This window comes from Meleagris gallopavo, chromosome 1 (assembly GCF_905368555.1).
Source record: "Meleagris gallopavo chromosome 1, MGAL_WU_HG_1.1, whole genome shotgun sequence".
Classification (NCBI taxonomy): domain Eukaryota; kingdom Metazoa; phylum Chordata; class Aves; order Galliformes; family Phasianidae; genus Meleagris; species Meleagris gallopavo.
The window spans coordinates 27,071,677-27,084,669 of NC_139404.1; the positions used below are offsets into that span (position 1 = coordinate 27,071,677).

At 34.6% G+C, this 12,993-nt stretch overlaps 2 protein-coding genes across 4 annotated transcripts in view; one reads left to right on the plus strand and one right to left on the minus strand.

Moving 5' to 3' along the window:
* The window catches only part of IMMP2L (inner mitochondrial membrane peptidase subunit 2), a 474,009-nt gene that overhangs the window by 181,345 nt on the left and 279,671 nt on the right, over positions 1-12,993 (plus strand). The gene's annotated exons all lie outside the window — the stretch shown is intronic.
* LRRN3 (leucine rich repeat neuronal 3) overlaps positions 5,327-12,993 on the minus strand; it is a 58,521-nt gene continuing 50,854 nt past the window's right edge. The window contains exon 2 of the mRNA XM_010706884.4: positions 5,327-8,278. Coding sequence (XP_010705186.1) covers positions 5,801-7,927 — 2,127 coding nt within the window. The 5' untranslated portion in view covers positions 7,928-8,278 and the 3' untranslated portion in view covers positions 5,327-5,800. The remainder of the gene's footprint in view (positions 8,279-12,993) is intronic.

The window sequence follows — 12,993 nt, forward strand, 5'->3', positions numbered from 1 at the left end:
AACCTGTGGGGTGAAATTCCCCATTTCCAAGTTCTCATATACCATGAGATGGTATATTTTGTAGAAATATGAATATTAATGGTCTTGGATCAAGAAACTACAATAATAATAAATATTTTGTTCTTTGGCCAATTATTCTTAATTTCTCTTTGCACCTCAATAGATACAGCATGTAGGTTTGTGATTCCCACAAGCACTATGGCTATTTGGAGCACAGCATAAAACTGTAATCAACATGAATGAGGAACAATAGCTACATAAGGGTAAGGCAGATGGAGTAGTTTTCCACTCTTCTAAACTGTAATGTTGAAAAGAACATCCGCTATTTTAGGATCAGGAATAGGCCATCTGCCCAAATTGCCTGCCCTTTCAGCTTTACCTTATTCCCTCATCTCTCTATCAGTATTTTCATCTGAGTGTCATTATATTTTTATGCTTTATACATGATACTTCATGTCATTAGCTGATTTTTTGTACAGCACATTTTTTCTTTAAGAGTTCCAGGTCTTTCCTTAATATTTATGTTTTGATATTCAAATATTTTGCTCCCAAATATGATGTTTGCTTGATAGTTTCTCTATTAAGTCAGACAACATCTGCCTTTACTTGCAGTGTTGGAAGTGATGTTTCAGACTAAAACAGTAGTAGCAGGAAATGAGGAAAGGACTAACATGGTGCTTGGAAGATACAGGAGAAAGAAAAGGCAAAAAGGGTGTAGAGACAATGTAATCTGAAGGAAAAAAAAAAACCTAAACAACAGCAACAACAACAGCAAAATAACAACAAAACAAAACAAACCTAAGGAAGTGTTTTTTTTTTTTTTTTTTTTTTAAGCAGCAAGAAGATTTTTATTTCTAACTTTCATCTTCCTCTGAAAGGAAGAATGACAGCAAAAGATTCTGTTGCTTTGAAGGCTATTCATTTACAGAGTACTACTTCAATGTCTTTGTGGGCTGAGAATTAGAAAGAATTAAATATTTTTTCCAAAGGAACTTTTTAAAATCTGAAATGGTTAGTTCAGTGAATATCAAGTGTTCTAGAATGTCAACATTTTGTATCTGCATCTCATTTCATGATTTGTTATTAATTCATGTTATGTAAATACCTGGACAGTCACAGTCATTTGGCAGATGAAAATGGAGGTTTTTCTTCCTTAATGCTTAAATAAATCTTATAAAAACATGTTAATGTTTGAAGAACAGCAGATTTTTTTTTTTTTCCCCGGAAGGATTCACCTTCTTTAGAATTTTTGTTGAATAAGTCAGTTCTCAGTTTCAAAGGACAGATCTCACAAGATAGGATATAGCCATGTACTTTAATATTCCAGTTATTAATAGCTTACCACATTTTAGTCATAACTGAAGTGGAATTATGTGTATAAATGAGTAATTGCAATTATTTTGTTTAAAACCCAAGTTCTAGAACTGTTAAATTGATAATTTAGGTATTTTTTCATTTCACAAACTTTGACATCTGGGATGAATTTTGATCTTAGTAGCTTCATATTGTGTTCAGAATATTTCTACTGTTTTCATAATCCTTCTTGTTTTGTGGCTACTGTTGTAGCATTGTATTCTCATCAGTATTTCTTTAGTCTTTTTCCTAGGAGACTGATTCAGGTTGTTTTCCAGTGGTATTAAACTGGAAGCTACTCAAATTACACATTTTGTAGGTCAACCAACTAATCTACAAAAACAATTAGTTGGCAAGGTCAACCCATATTCCACAAAAATGAATATTTTTCCTACTTAGCAGTTTATTTCATCATCTTTCCACTGTTGATCATGGAACCTCAAAGCATTCTAAAGAAATCACTTGTTAATTTTTTTTTCTGTCATTTTTTCTGTCATTCCTTCCTCAGTTTTATCCAAGATGTCTTTTGATAAGCTGTGTTATGATGAAGTACTTAACAATTGTTGATCCTTGTGTCTTTTCTATGACTAACCAGCAAAAGATTGAGGAAAGGATCTCCATTTATTCTTTATCTTGAGGTCATTGGTTAAGGTTACATAAACAGAGTGCATTTTATTAGTGAATTTTGGAAATTGATTTTTTTATTAAGAGGGAAATTGCCATCTTTTATCTATTTTGTAGCTACCACTTGAAGTTGCAGTTTCACTTTATGGTAGCTAGAACAAAAACTTAAATGTACATATATATCATCTTGTCTCTGTTAACTGATGGAATGTTGGAATTGATATTTGTAATGTTTTACCAAGAAGTAAATGGTTAATCTTTCCATGAATAGAGCATTGCTATTTTCAGTATAGTAGCTGACAGAAAGAGGTAAGGCAACTGTGTCCACACACTGAATTAATGTCTTATGCTTTGAGTATTGCTTAGCCAGACATTTCAAACACTGATCTTGCCTTCTGTTTTCTTTTGTTTCAGAGAGTTTTGCTGTCAAATGTCAGGATAAAATTAATCCATTTCTTGGCCACTATTTTATGGTGTGAAAATTCTTGAATTATATGAGCTACTGAAAAATCTGTGATCTTGTAACCTAATGTAGAGACACTTTTGATCCTGTTCTTTTGTGCATTTTTCTAGTATTCCTTGAAGTAGCACTTTTAAATGATAGCGGATAGAACATGCAAAAATAAAGAATATTACTCAATTTAATAGTGATTACTGGAGATGTGTATTGATAGTTGTTTGGTTACCAAAGTTCTTTTTTCCTACTAAAAACAAAATCTCAACTCAATCTTTCAGAAATGGAGAAAGTAAGGCGTTAAGTTATAAAATGACTTCCTCAGTGTGACATGAGAGGAGGATTGCAATGTTATTTAACAAAATGCAAATGTATTTTTCTTTTTGAGAGATAAATTAAATCATTTGCATCTGGGCAGTTAGCAATGGAACCATCAGTTTTTTCTTAAGATATCAGGTATATTTTCATTTGATATCAAGATAAATTACAGAGTGATTCAAATAGTTGTGAGATATACTTAGTTACTTAGCAGTTAAGTACAAAAATTCTGTACGCTAATGCAAGTTATCTAGAAACAAAACAATTTAATGAGATATCTAAATAATGTAGATATAATTGGGGCTTACATGATGATGGAGGTGGGGGGAAGGATTTTCATGCTGGCGTTCGTATTTTATAAAAGTGTACGAAGCTGTTTCTGCCTGAAAAAGATTCTTGTTTCTAAGCTGTATCAGTTGTAAGTTCAGCAGTAGCTTGATTCAAAAGGTAGGAATACAGAACATACCCACATGTTCTTGTTAACATGTACAGTGTCTGCATGGTGATGGCCCAGTGGTGGGTACTTTTTTTTTTTTTTTTGTAAACTGCAGCACTCCATAAACTCTGTCTATGGTGCTGAAATCAGCAACGTCATTTCAGCATCTTTATCTGATACCTTTCAGCTTTCCTTTGTGCATGACAGCGATTCATCATGTTGTTGGTTTTCTTTTTTTCATTCAAGCGTATAAAACCTACTAATATCCTATTTTTGATAGTTTAGGATTAACACCAGGTTGTTTCTTCCTGCCTTTAGAAACTTTGAAAATAACCTTTGCATAATTTTATTATGCTAAAACTTAATTAGAAAAAAATATATTTTAAAAACAAATGCCTGTTATTAAATAGCAGAAGGGAAAATGAAATGATTTTTCCATGTTATGAATGTTTACATGCCAATAATACTTTGAAATTATATATAAAAAAAACTATAAATACATGGAAAAAGAGAATTTCTATGTACAAAAGGTAGTTCTGTTCTATCTACAAATATGCTGTCAATGATTCCACAGAAATTTTTATTTAGCCAAGTCTAAAAAAATAAAATGTATGTTATTGTAGAGTTTTAAATATGTAACATATGTGAATTACTTAAGAGTAATGTTTGTGACTCCTATTTTTACTTTTTGTAGAAGCTACCTATGCATTCAGTTGATATTTAGTTCCCTAGTTACAAAATTCAGTGATAACTTTTTTTCTTCATTCTTCCTGTTTGTACTTATAGTCATCAAATGAAATAACATAATTTTTTTTTAAATCAGTTTCTTTATTTAGAGTCACCATGTCTTCAGCCATCTTAATGGTCAGATGTCTTTTTTCTAGAGGACTTGGTAGTTATTCTGCAAGAGTCACTTTTGGCTTGTGATCAAAATTCTGATCAACAGGACTTTGAGCACATTTCTGCTTATGGGCCCAGTCTTGCTCTCATGAGAATTTTAACTTTGATATGAGTAGAGTCAGGTATTCATTGTTCTCATTTCACTTCATTTATTTCATTTTTACTAATAATGTTTCTGTCAGTCATTTACTGCTTGTTAGATTGTGAAAGCTGGTGTTGTTTATAAACTAGTCAGTTGTTGTTATTGCTGAGGAGAAGCGCGCAGGTCTACAAAGAAATCCTTAATGTCATCTAAGCTGTTCAAACTAGATGAGTTCAGTGTATCACAGCCTCAAGTTTAGACATCACTAATAACTGAATTTCCCTTTTGATTGAAGACAAAATACTGGATTTATACGTTCTGAGTCTAAACATGCATTTATTTTTAAGTCTTTTGGGAAAATAGCAAAGTAGCTTAGAACTTGCTTTTATCAATAATTCCCTCTCAGTCCTATGTCTCCTTTCTGTCCTTCACAGAATCACAGAATTGTAGGGGTTGGAGGGGACCTCTAGAGATCATCAAGCCCAGTCCCCCTGCAAAGTAGGCCCACTACAGCAGTTTGCACAGATAGGCATCCAGGAGGGTCTTGAATATCTCCAGAGAAGGAGAATCCACAACCTCCCTGGGCAGCCTGTTCCAGTGCTCCATCACCCTCACTGTGAAGAATTTTCTTTGCATATTGGAGCAGAACACCCTATGCTCCAGTTTGTGACCATTTCCACTTGCCTTGTCCCCACAGACTGCTGAAAAGAGGTTGACCATGTCTCTTTGACTCCCACACTTAAGCTACTCCTAACATTAATAAGATCCCCTCTGAGTCTTCTTTTCTCAAGGCTGAACAGACCCAGGTTACAGCCTTTCCTCATAGGGGAGATGCTCCAGACCCTTTATAATCTTTGTGGCCCCCCGCTGGACTCTTTCAGGAGAATCCCTTCTCTCTTCTTCCTCCCACATTTAAGTAGTACATAAAATACAATTATTATTACTAACCAGTATGAGTAAGTACTTTGTGAAAGTGTTTATTATGCGGGTCATTGCAGTTGTACAGCCTAAAACTATCAAAAATAACCTTTGTGCTCCAATTGGCATTTCAGCAGGAGAATATGTAAGGAAATATTTTAACGGATATTATCATGAGTTTGTTTATTGTCAAACAAGAGCACCCCAAATACTTCTCTAGAAACAAACAAGCCAAAAACGGTTTTGATTTTAATCAAAAATGTATTTTCCTCATAAAAAAATTTCACATACTCACTGTGTCTACTCTACAGAATTTGTCCATTTCATTACACCATATGTCAATCCTAGTATAGCTTTCACTGCAAAACTCGTGGCTATTGTGTGTAATACAGCACAGGAGGAGGTATTGCTCAGTTCCACTACTTTTAAGTAATAGTAAAAAAAAAAATATACAGAAAACGTTCTTGGCTACTTGCACTGTATTCCAGACTTAAAAGTCTCACGAAAGTTCTAGAAAATGAAGTTAATTGTATTTGGTTGGTAGAATACCCTTAGGAGCCTTAGTTAAAATTCTTCTCTTATGCTGAGGCAGTACATATTCCTATTTGTCAGCAGCAAAGTCCAGGCATCTAATTTCTAAAAGATACAATTTTTCTTGTTTCTGTTTTATTTAGCACACGTACAGTCCTGTGCTTTTTATTTCAGAAATCGATATTTATGACATATTAGTTGGTACGCCTATTAGAGTTGATTTAACATCCATTGCTGTGCTTTTTTCTTTGCCCATGTCCCAAAGACTGATTAGAGGAGGATAAAGCTCATTGAGTGCAAAGGATTGTTTCTTCAGGTATTTCTTCATATAGCTGTGTCGAACATCATAGTTCATATCCCGTGAGATGCAGCTGTAGAGATACACCACAGAGATGATTCCCAGAAGAGCACCAAGGCCGGCAAGAAATCCTATTATGCTGTTCTTTTCATAGTCTTTCACTGGCATATCTAGTCCTTTAGTGGTTACGTTGACACATTGTTTCTTATTCTGTGGGTAAATAGTGGGAATATCTATACAAATTTTGTATTCAGTTGATGGATTTAGATGTGTAAGGTTATATACCTTTATATCAGATGGTACTCGAGCACTCTGTGCAGCCTGAGAGTTTTCAGCTTTCAGAAAAGCAGTCCATCTAACACTGGACTTCAGAATTTTAGAACTTGCTTTCCATGAAACCAAAACAGAATTAGATCTTACATCTTTGATTTTGATACTTAAAGGTCCATCGCTGTCCTGAGGGAGAGAGCCATCCACTTTAATCATAACTGACTTTAGATCTGCCCCAACTAAATTTGTTGCTATGCATGTGTATAAACCACTTTCTTTCTCTGTTACATCACTTATGTCTAATGTTCCTTCAGAATGAATGTAGTATTTATCAGAAATAGTATTAGGCAAAAGTTTATGTCCTGATGGCGTTATCCAGTAGATTTCAGGTTCTGGTTCTGCTGTTGCTCTACAGTGTAAGGAAATATGGCTGCCAGTTTCTAAATCCAAAGTAGATGGAAAACTTTCAGGAGCTATCAGAGGGAGACAGATTTCCATCATTTCCCGGAAGTGTATCTGTCTCACATTCTGGCCTTGGAATTCAGGAGGGTCTACACAAAACAGAGATTCTGGCTCCATGAAGCGAATGTTTGTTTTGTTCATGTTAATCCAGCGGATGACGCAATCACATCTAATGGGATTGCTGTGTATACTAACTTCCTTCAGGTTAGGCAACGATTCTATTGTACTGCGGTACAGGGCACTCAGTGCATTGCTGTTGAGCATGAGTGATTCCAGCTTGGGAAGTCTGTAGAAAGCATTTGGATGAATGTATGATAATCTCGGATTGTTGGTAGCTTCTATTTTTCTTAAATCTGGTAAATTATCAACAGCAAGACTATCTATGGAAATCAGTTCAGGCATATTATTAATTCCTAACTCCTTCAGGTGCAGCATATTGCTAAAATCCCCTCTTCGTATTCTGTTAATGGGATTCTTATTTAGATCCAGAAATTTGAGATTTGTAACCTTTTGAAGGGCAATATGGGGCACTTTAACAAATCTATTGTCATAGAAGGAAATGCTTTCTAAATTTTCAAGGCCAGCCAAAGCATTATCTGGTATTTCAGTGAGATTTATGCTGGCTAAAACTAGGCTGCGCAGATTGATGAGTGGCTTAAAGTTCATATCTTCGATTCTGATTATTGGATTTTCTCCAATCATGAGAATCTCCAGATTAGGAATAGCTTCAAACCACTTACTGTTGATCATTTGCAGACCATTTGAGTTGAGATGAAGTCTGAGAAGATTATTGAGGCCTATGAAAGCTCCCGGCGCAATCATAGAAAGCATGTTATGATTAATGTAAAGCTCTTGTAAGTTGTGGAGTCCAGAGAGACATTCTTCAGGGAGTTCAGTAAGTTTGTTTTCTTCCAGGTACACAGAAAGCAACTGTGGTATTTTTGTAAGATTAATACTGGCCACCGAGGATAAATTGTTCTGAGATAAGTCTAGACCAGTTAAATTCACTGGGAAGTCTACTGAGTGTTCAATTTTTCCAATATTGTTAGTCTGTAGAAGTAAAACCTGTGTGTCAGCAGGCAGTCTGGCTGGAAAATTTAAAAGGCCTAAATCATTACAGTCCACTGTCGGAACCTCCATATATACAGACCGGGGAGTGAACCAAGGTCTGATCTCACATATACACAACTCTGGGCAGTCTGCTTTTTTTTCTACAGCCTGTACTACTGCAGTGATAACTAGGCCAAGTAGAAAATTAATTTTGAGTTGCATGTCCTTCATTTTAGCTGAAATGTTTGTAGAAGTAAGAGACCCTTTAGTATTCCACGGTTACGATTTTGGAATTCAGTATGACCCGGTCAATTGATAAAACATAGACTTGCATTTGTCAAAGGCAGATTTCGAAGGACTTTCTTCCTGAGGATAAGTGATAAATTTACAAGCAACTTGTCCAGTAGCAAGAGACATTTTGTGGAAATGAAGGTCACTCTGTCCTTGTTGACATAAAATTGATAAGCTTTGTGAAGATGAAGCATGTATAGATGGTCATAGGAGATTAAGCAATTCATTTATTTAGTAGTATTAACTTCAAATCCCATGATTGATTAGTGTTTGCAGGAATGACAGGATGACCTAAAATATAAGAAGAGGAAATAATTAGTATAAGAAACTATAAAGTTATAAATTAATTTAGCTATCTCTTGCTCTCTAATGTTAATTATTGCAAGTAAGAAAAGAAAATGACTGTGGTGCCTAGAGTATTGTAGTGGTATCTAAATAGCATAAATGAAGTTAATATAGTAATATATCTTTAGACTTGTAGCTTGTCATATATCCAGTGGAGCATTGCTCTAAAGAAAGATGAAGATCTACAAAGTATAAAGCAAAATATATCAGTGAGATTTTTCTACATATTTTATGTTCCTTTAAAATCCTTTCTTTTTTTCTTACAGTTATCACCAGAAGCAGGCTGAGTTCTGTTGGCTTTGAAAATGTAAACTGAGCAAAATTCTACAGAGAATGAATACTTAACTTTTGAACGTGAAATTTAAAAATATAAAGAACATGACTTATATGTAATCAAAGGAAAATGAAATGATTGGATTAATACTCATTTCTAATGGTGACATACCTACATGAGCTTCTGAGATATTTAAACAGAAAGATACAAAATTAATAATCCGCTAGTTTTATTATTTTCTGATTCTTTCTGTAGCTGTTGTTTGGGAGTAAAACTTCCCCTCCCCATCTCCTTCTTTAAGTAATAACTAGAAAGAATACTATACCTCATAATAAATAGGTTGTCATCTTGACATACCTAGTCTGAATACTGCTGTGCATATTTTGGCTTCAATAATTTCAATTGCAAGGGATTAAAAAAAACAAGAAAAGTGACTTCAGAGAGATAAGAAAAAATAGTCAACGCTAGCAATTGCTTCTTCAATCCATAGCTCTGGAAGAATCTGAAATTTTCAATGAAGTTACAGATCTTCTTCATATCCCAAATGATAATAAAGATGGGAGTCTCGATGTCCCGAAGTGTCAAATGTGTCTTTACTTTAGATTTTTTTGCTATCTAGTTATTCTTTCTATGGAAAAAATGTCCTATCATGAGTGTATTTGTATTCCAAGTAATATAATTCAAACGTTTCCATGTTTTATATTTGAAGTAGTATTCATTAGCTCCTGCACTTACTTCAGAAAATAGTCCATACACTAACTTAAACCATACTTTATCTGAGAAGACTACCATATTATACATGTCTGTGCCCTTTTCCCCTTTGCCTCTTACATTAAAATTCACGGTGACATTGTTTACAAACTGTAAGATGAGAATCAATGCTTTATTGACATTGATAAATAACTTCTGAGACGTTGTTGGTATCGATAGAGAGAATTACAAAAGTCAAGTGTCAAGGATTTGGATTTCAGATTTCCTTTGCAGGCCCAGAAGGACTGGACATATTGATCAAATAGACAATCCATATCAGCTCAGAGGAAAGGTGGTGGACCGTACTGAGTTGCATGAGAGTTGGGCCAATTTGAAGAACATTTGGCAAGTGTTTATGGCTTCTATGTTATATACATGTAAGGAAATTTAATATTTTACTTTAACATGCAAATATATTAAAAAAGTGAACAGACAACGTGTGAGGTAAACATACAGAAAACATTCTGCTGTTTTGAGGATTAATAATATGTTTTTATGGAAATGGCCCAGTTTATACTGAAATGTGAAGACATGCTGACAGAAGTAGTAAAAATATAATCTGTTTCTTTGTTCTGGGAAATAAGATGAATGTGGGCTTGCAGAAGAATAAAGATATGTATTGGACTGCTAATGTCTAGCTTATAACTTGCTCTTAAATTATCCACCATAAGGTAAGTAATGTACCTATTACCTACCTAATGTATCTAGAGTACTGTCCCATTTACTAAAGATCTCTAGGTAGAAATCATTCTAGGCCAAATGCACAGATGTGATTTATTATAGAAAAGGTAAGGAGGAGGAGAGGGAGTGCTTTTTGAGTCCTGTTCTTCATGTACTTTCTTAGGCACATGTCCCGTTGACTTCTAAAAATTTATTTGAATTGTATTTTGCAAATATATTTGAAAGTGTGGAGAATACAAACTGTAAGCTTCTAATGATTGAAACATCATTGGAAACCTTACTTGACTAATAAAATTATTGAGGTTCAGCAAACTGCTCTGTGGATATCTAAGCTCAGTATTTAGATTTCGTTATCATGCTCATGAGTAGGAAAGTGTTCTGAGAAACAGTAATGACATAATTGTCCTGCTTTTCTGCTCCACACTAGACATTTGTTGTTGGTCACTGTGAATGGTTGGATGTGGACTGAGATGGAATTTTAATGTGTGAAGTTCTAGGTACTTGAGATCTTCTACCAGTAAAAGCATACAAACTACTACCTTTTTGTGTACATAGTGCCAACATCAGTTAATATTTTAGTTTCTCTGAGATTCTCATGCCAAAACAGGAGCATTAGTGGACATGTTCACATCACATATTAGATGAGGCTTTCCGCAAATGACATAAAAACAGATGTGAGAAATCCATGTTGAAATTCTTTTTCCTTATGATTTAATCTGATGTCTTTTCTCTTTCTGGTGAATGCTTCAGTTAATAAGACACCAACTCAAGCTCATGTGGTGTTGTAGCATAAATCTTTCTTATTTGAGCAGTTGATGTGCTTCTGCTTTGTATAAAATATTCACTGGGTTGAGTGCCTTGAAGAACAGATTGCAGAATAATTTTCACTCTGTCCCTTTTGAAAGATTTTTGTTTTAATCAGTGTTATATCTGAGTATTATTTTACATGAGAATGATTTGCTATTGACAATCACTCATGGCATGGAATAAGAGTATTTGCAGAGTAGTATGGACACCCATGATGACTTGGGACACTATACAAAAAAACAGAAAAAGTGAAATGCACAGGAAAACTTATGTACAATCATTCGAGTAATAAAGCAGTGTTTTGGTCTTTTTGCTTCTAGTAGTAGTATTGTGTGAAGCTTCAATAGAGAATGTTGGTGAAGAGGTTAAGAAAATACAGATTGCTGATGTTAAGTTTTCTGGTTCCATTTGAAGAAATCAAAGCTCAGTATGATGTTAAAGAGTATGGGACTATGATTCTGCTTTTGTCAACTGATGTGTGTCTGTGCTTCTGTGTGTATGCAGTTAATTTCTAACCTTGAGATACATACAAACCATTTTGAACTTATAAATGAGCTGCAGCCTACTGTAATAAAGTCAACCCCATGTAAACTGCTATCTTGCACTCAAGACTATAAATTGTAATTGAAGTTCAATTTCCTTGAAGAATGCAGCCTCACAGAGATAATCGGAGAGTAAGCATTTAACTGTTTGAGACTTTGAACTTTGGGAATGCTTTGATTCCCTTTCTTCATTAGTATACTGATAACAGTAAATAAAGACCAAATTGAAATACTGTTAGTAACAGGGATTTTCAGAACTTTTGTAAATGCCTTCCAGTAGTTTTGCATTTCAAATATCCAATTTTAAAGGTACTAATATGAACAAAAAGAACCTGAATAGTATTTAAGATATTTTAGATTTAAATACATAAAGGTTTCTTTGCAAAAGTAGTTTTTGCCTTCAAAACAACAACAACAGAAAATATTAAGTAAGAATGCTATTTCATTACAGCTCCTTTGCAGCTTCTGATGCCCATTCAGTATTTTTGATGCAATGCAATGGATTCATAAAACTTACGAGAATTATGAAGCACAACAGAAAAGCCTGTAGAGATGAGGCTCAGCAGCAAAGTGTCACCAGTAAGCTGGGGACACAAGCAGCAGGAGGAGCTGCAAATTATAGTTTTGGTGTCTTTGATGTACAAATCTTTAATTAACTGCACTGAAAAGTTACCATGTGCACTTTGGTTATACATGTTTTCTCTCATTTGGATAAAATGCTATTATTTGTTTACTAATGTCTGTAATTGAAAAGTCTCAGTGGTGTCTCCATCTAAAAATTATTCAGGATTACTGTTTTCCTGTACTAGAACTTATGTCATAAGGTGCTTAAATCTTTGTGGAGAGATTCCTTAAATTCTACTGGAAGACCACCTGAATTACATTCAGTCCATGGTTATGGTCCTATCAAATATGGTGTACTTCTTAGGTTTAATGTATTGGCATGTCTTAATTAGGTGTGTTTCGTTCACTGCTATTGACAGCTGGATCCTTGATTCACAAGAGTGTATCACCATTATTTGAGCTGGAAAAGACATTCAGTGAATGAATAAACTGAGCAACGTTTCTCATCACTGGAGCAACAGACAGCTAAAAACCAAGTCAGAGTGGGCAGAAAGGAAAAGAAGCACGTCAGATTTTGGCAATCTTTCTTTTCCACTTCAGCAGTTAGAGAGACAGTGATAAAAACTAAAAATGCAGCAGCTACACTGCAATGTGCCCTGCTGGCAATAAGGCAAACAGTTCACTTCACGAGGACCAATTTAGAGGTGGCAAGCATGTTGAAAACACAGCTGTTCATACAAAGCTACCTTTCAAAAACATCAACTGAAAGAGCCACTTCTCGGTTCTTGTCATTATAACCACTTTGAGCAGTTCTGTGGACAGAAATCCTGGTGACAGAAATGTCACTAACTAAAAATCGGGGATGAGACATTTCATTCCTCCCTTGACTGTGGCTACAGCATTTGTTATTTATTTACTTATTTTAAGAAGAAGTCGTGGAGTTATGCAGACTTTGTTTGAAATTTTAATATTTTTCTGACACTTCTTATTGGGCGCTACTTTCTTTGTTGGATACTCAAAATGAAAAGATGCAAAAAGACTAA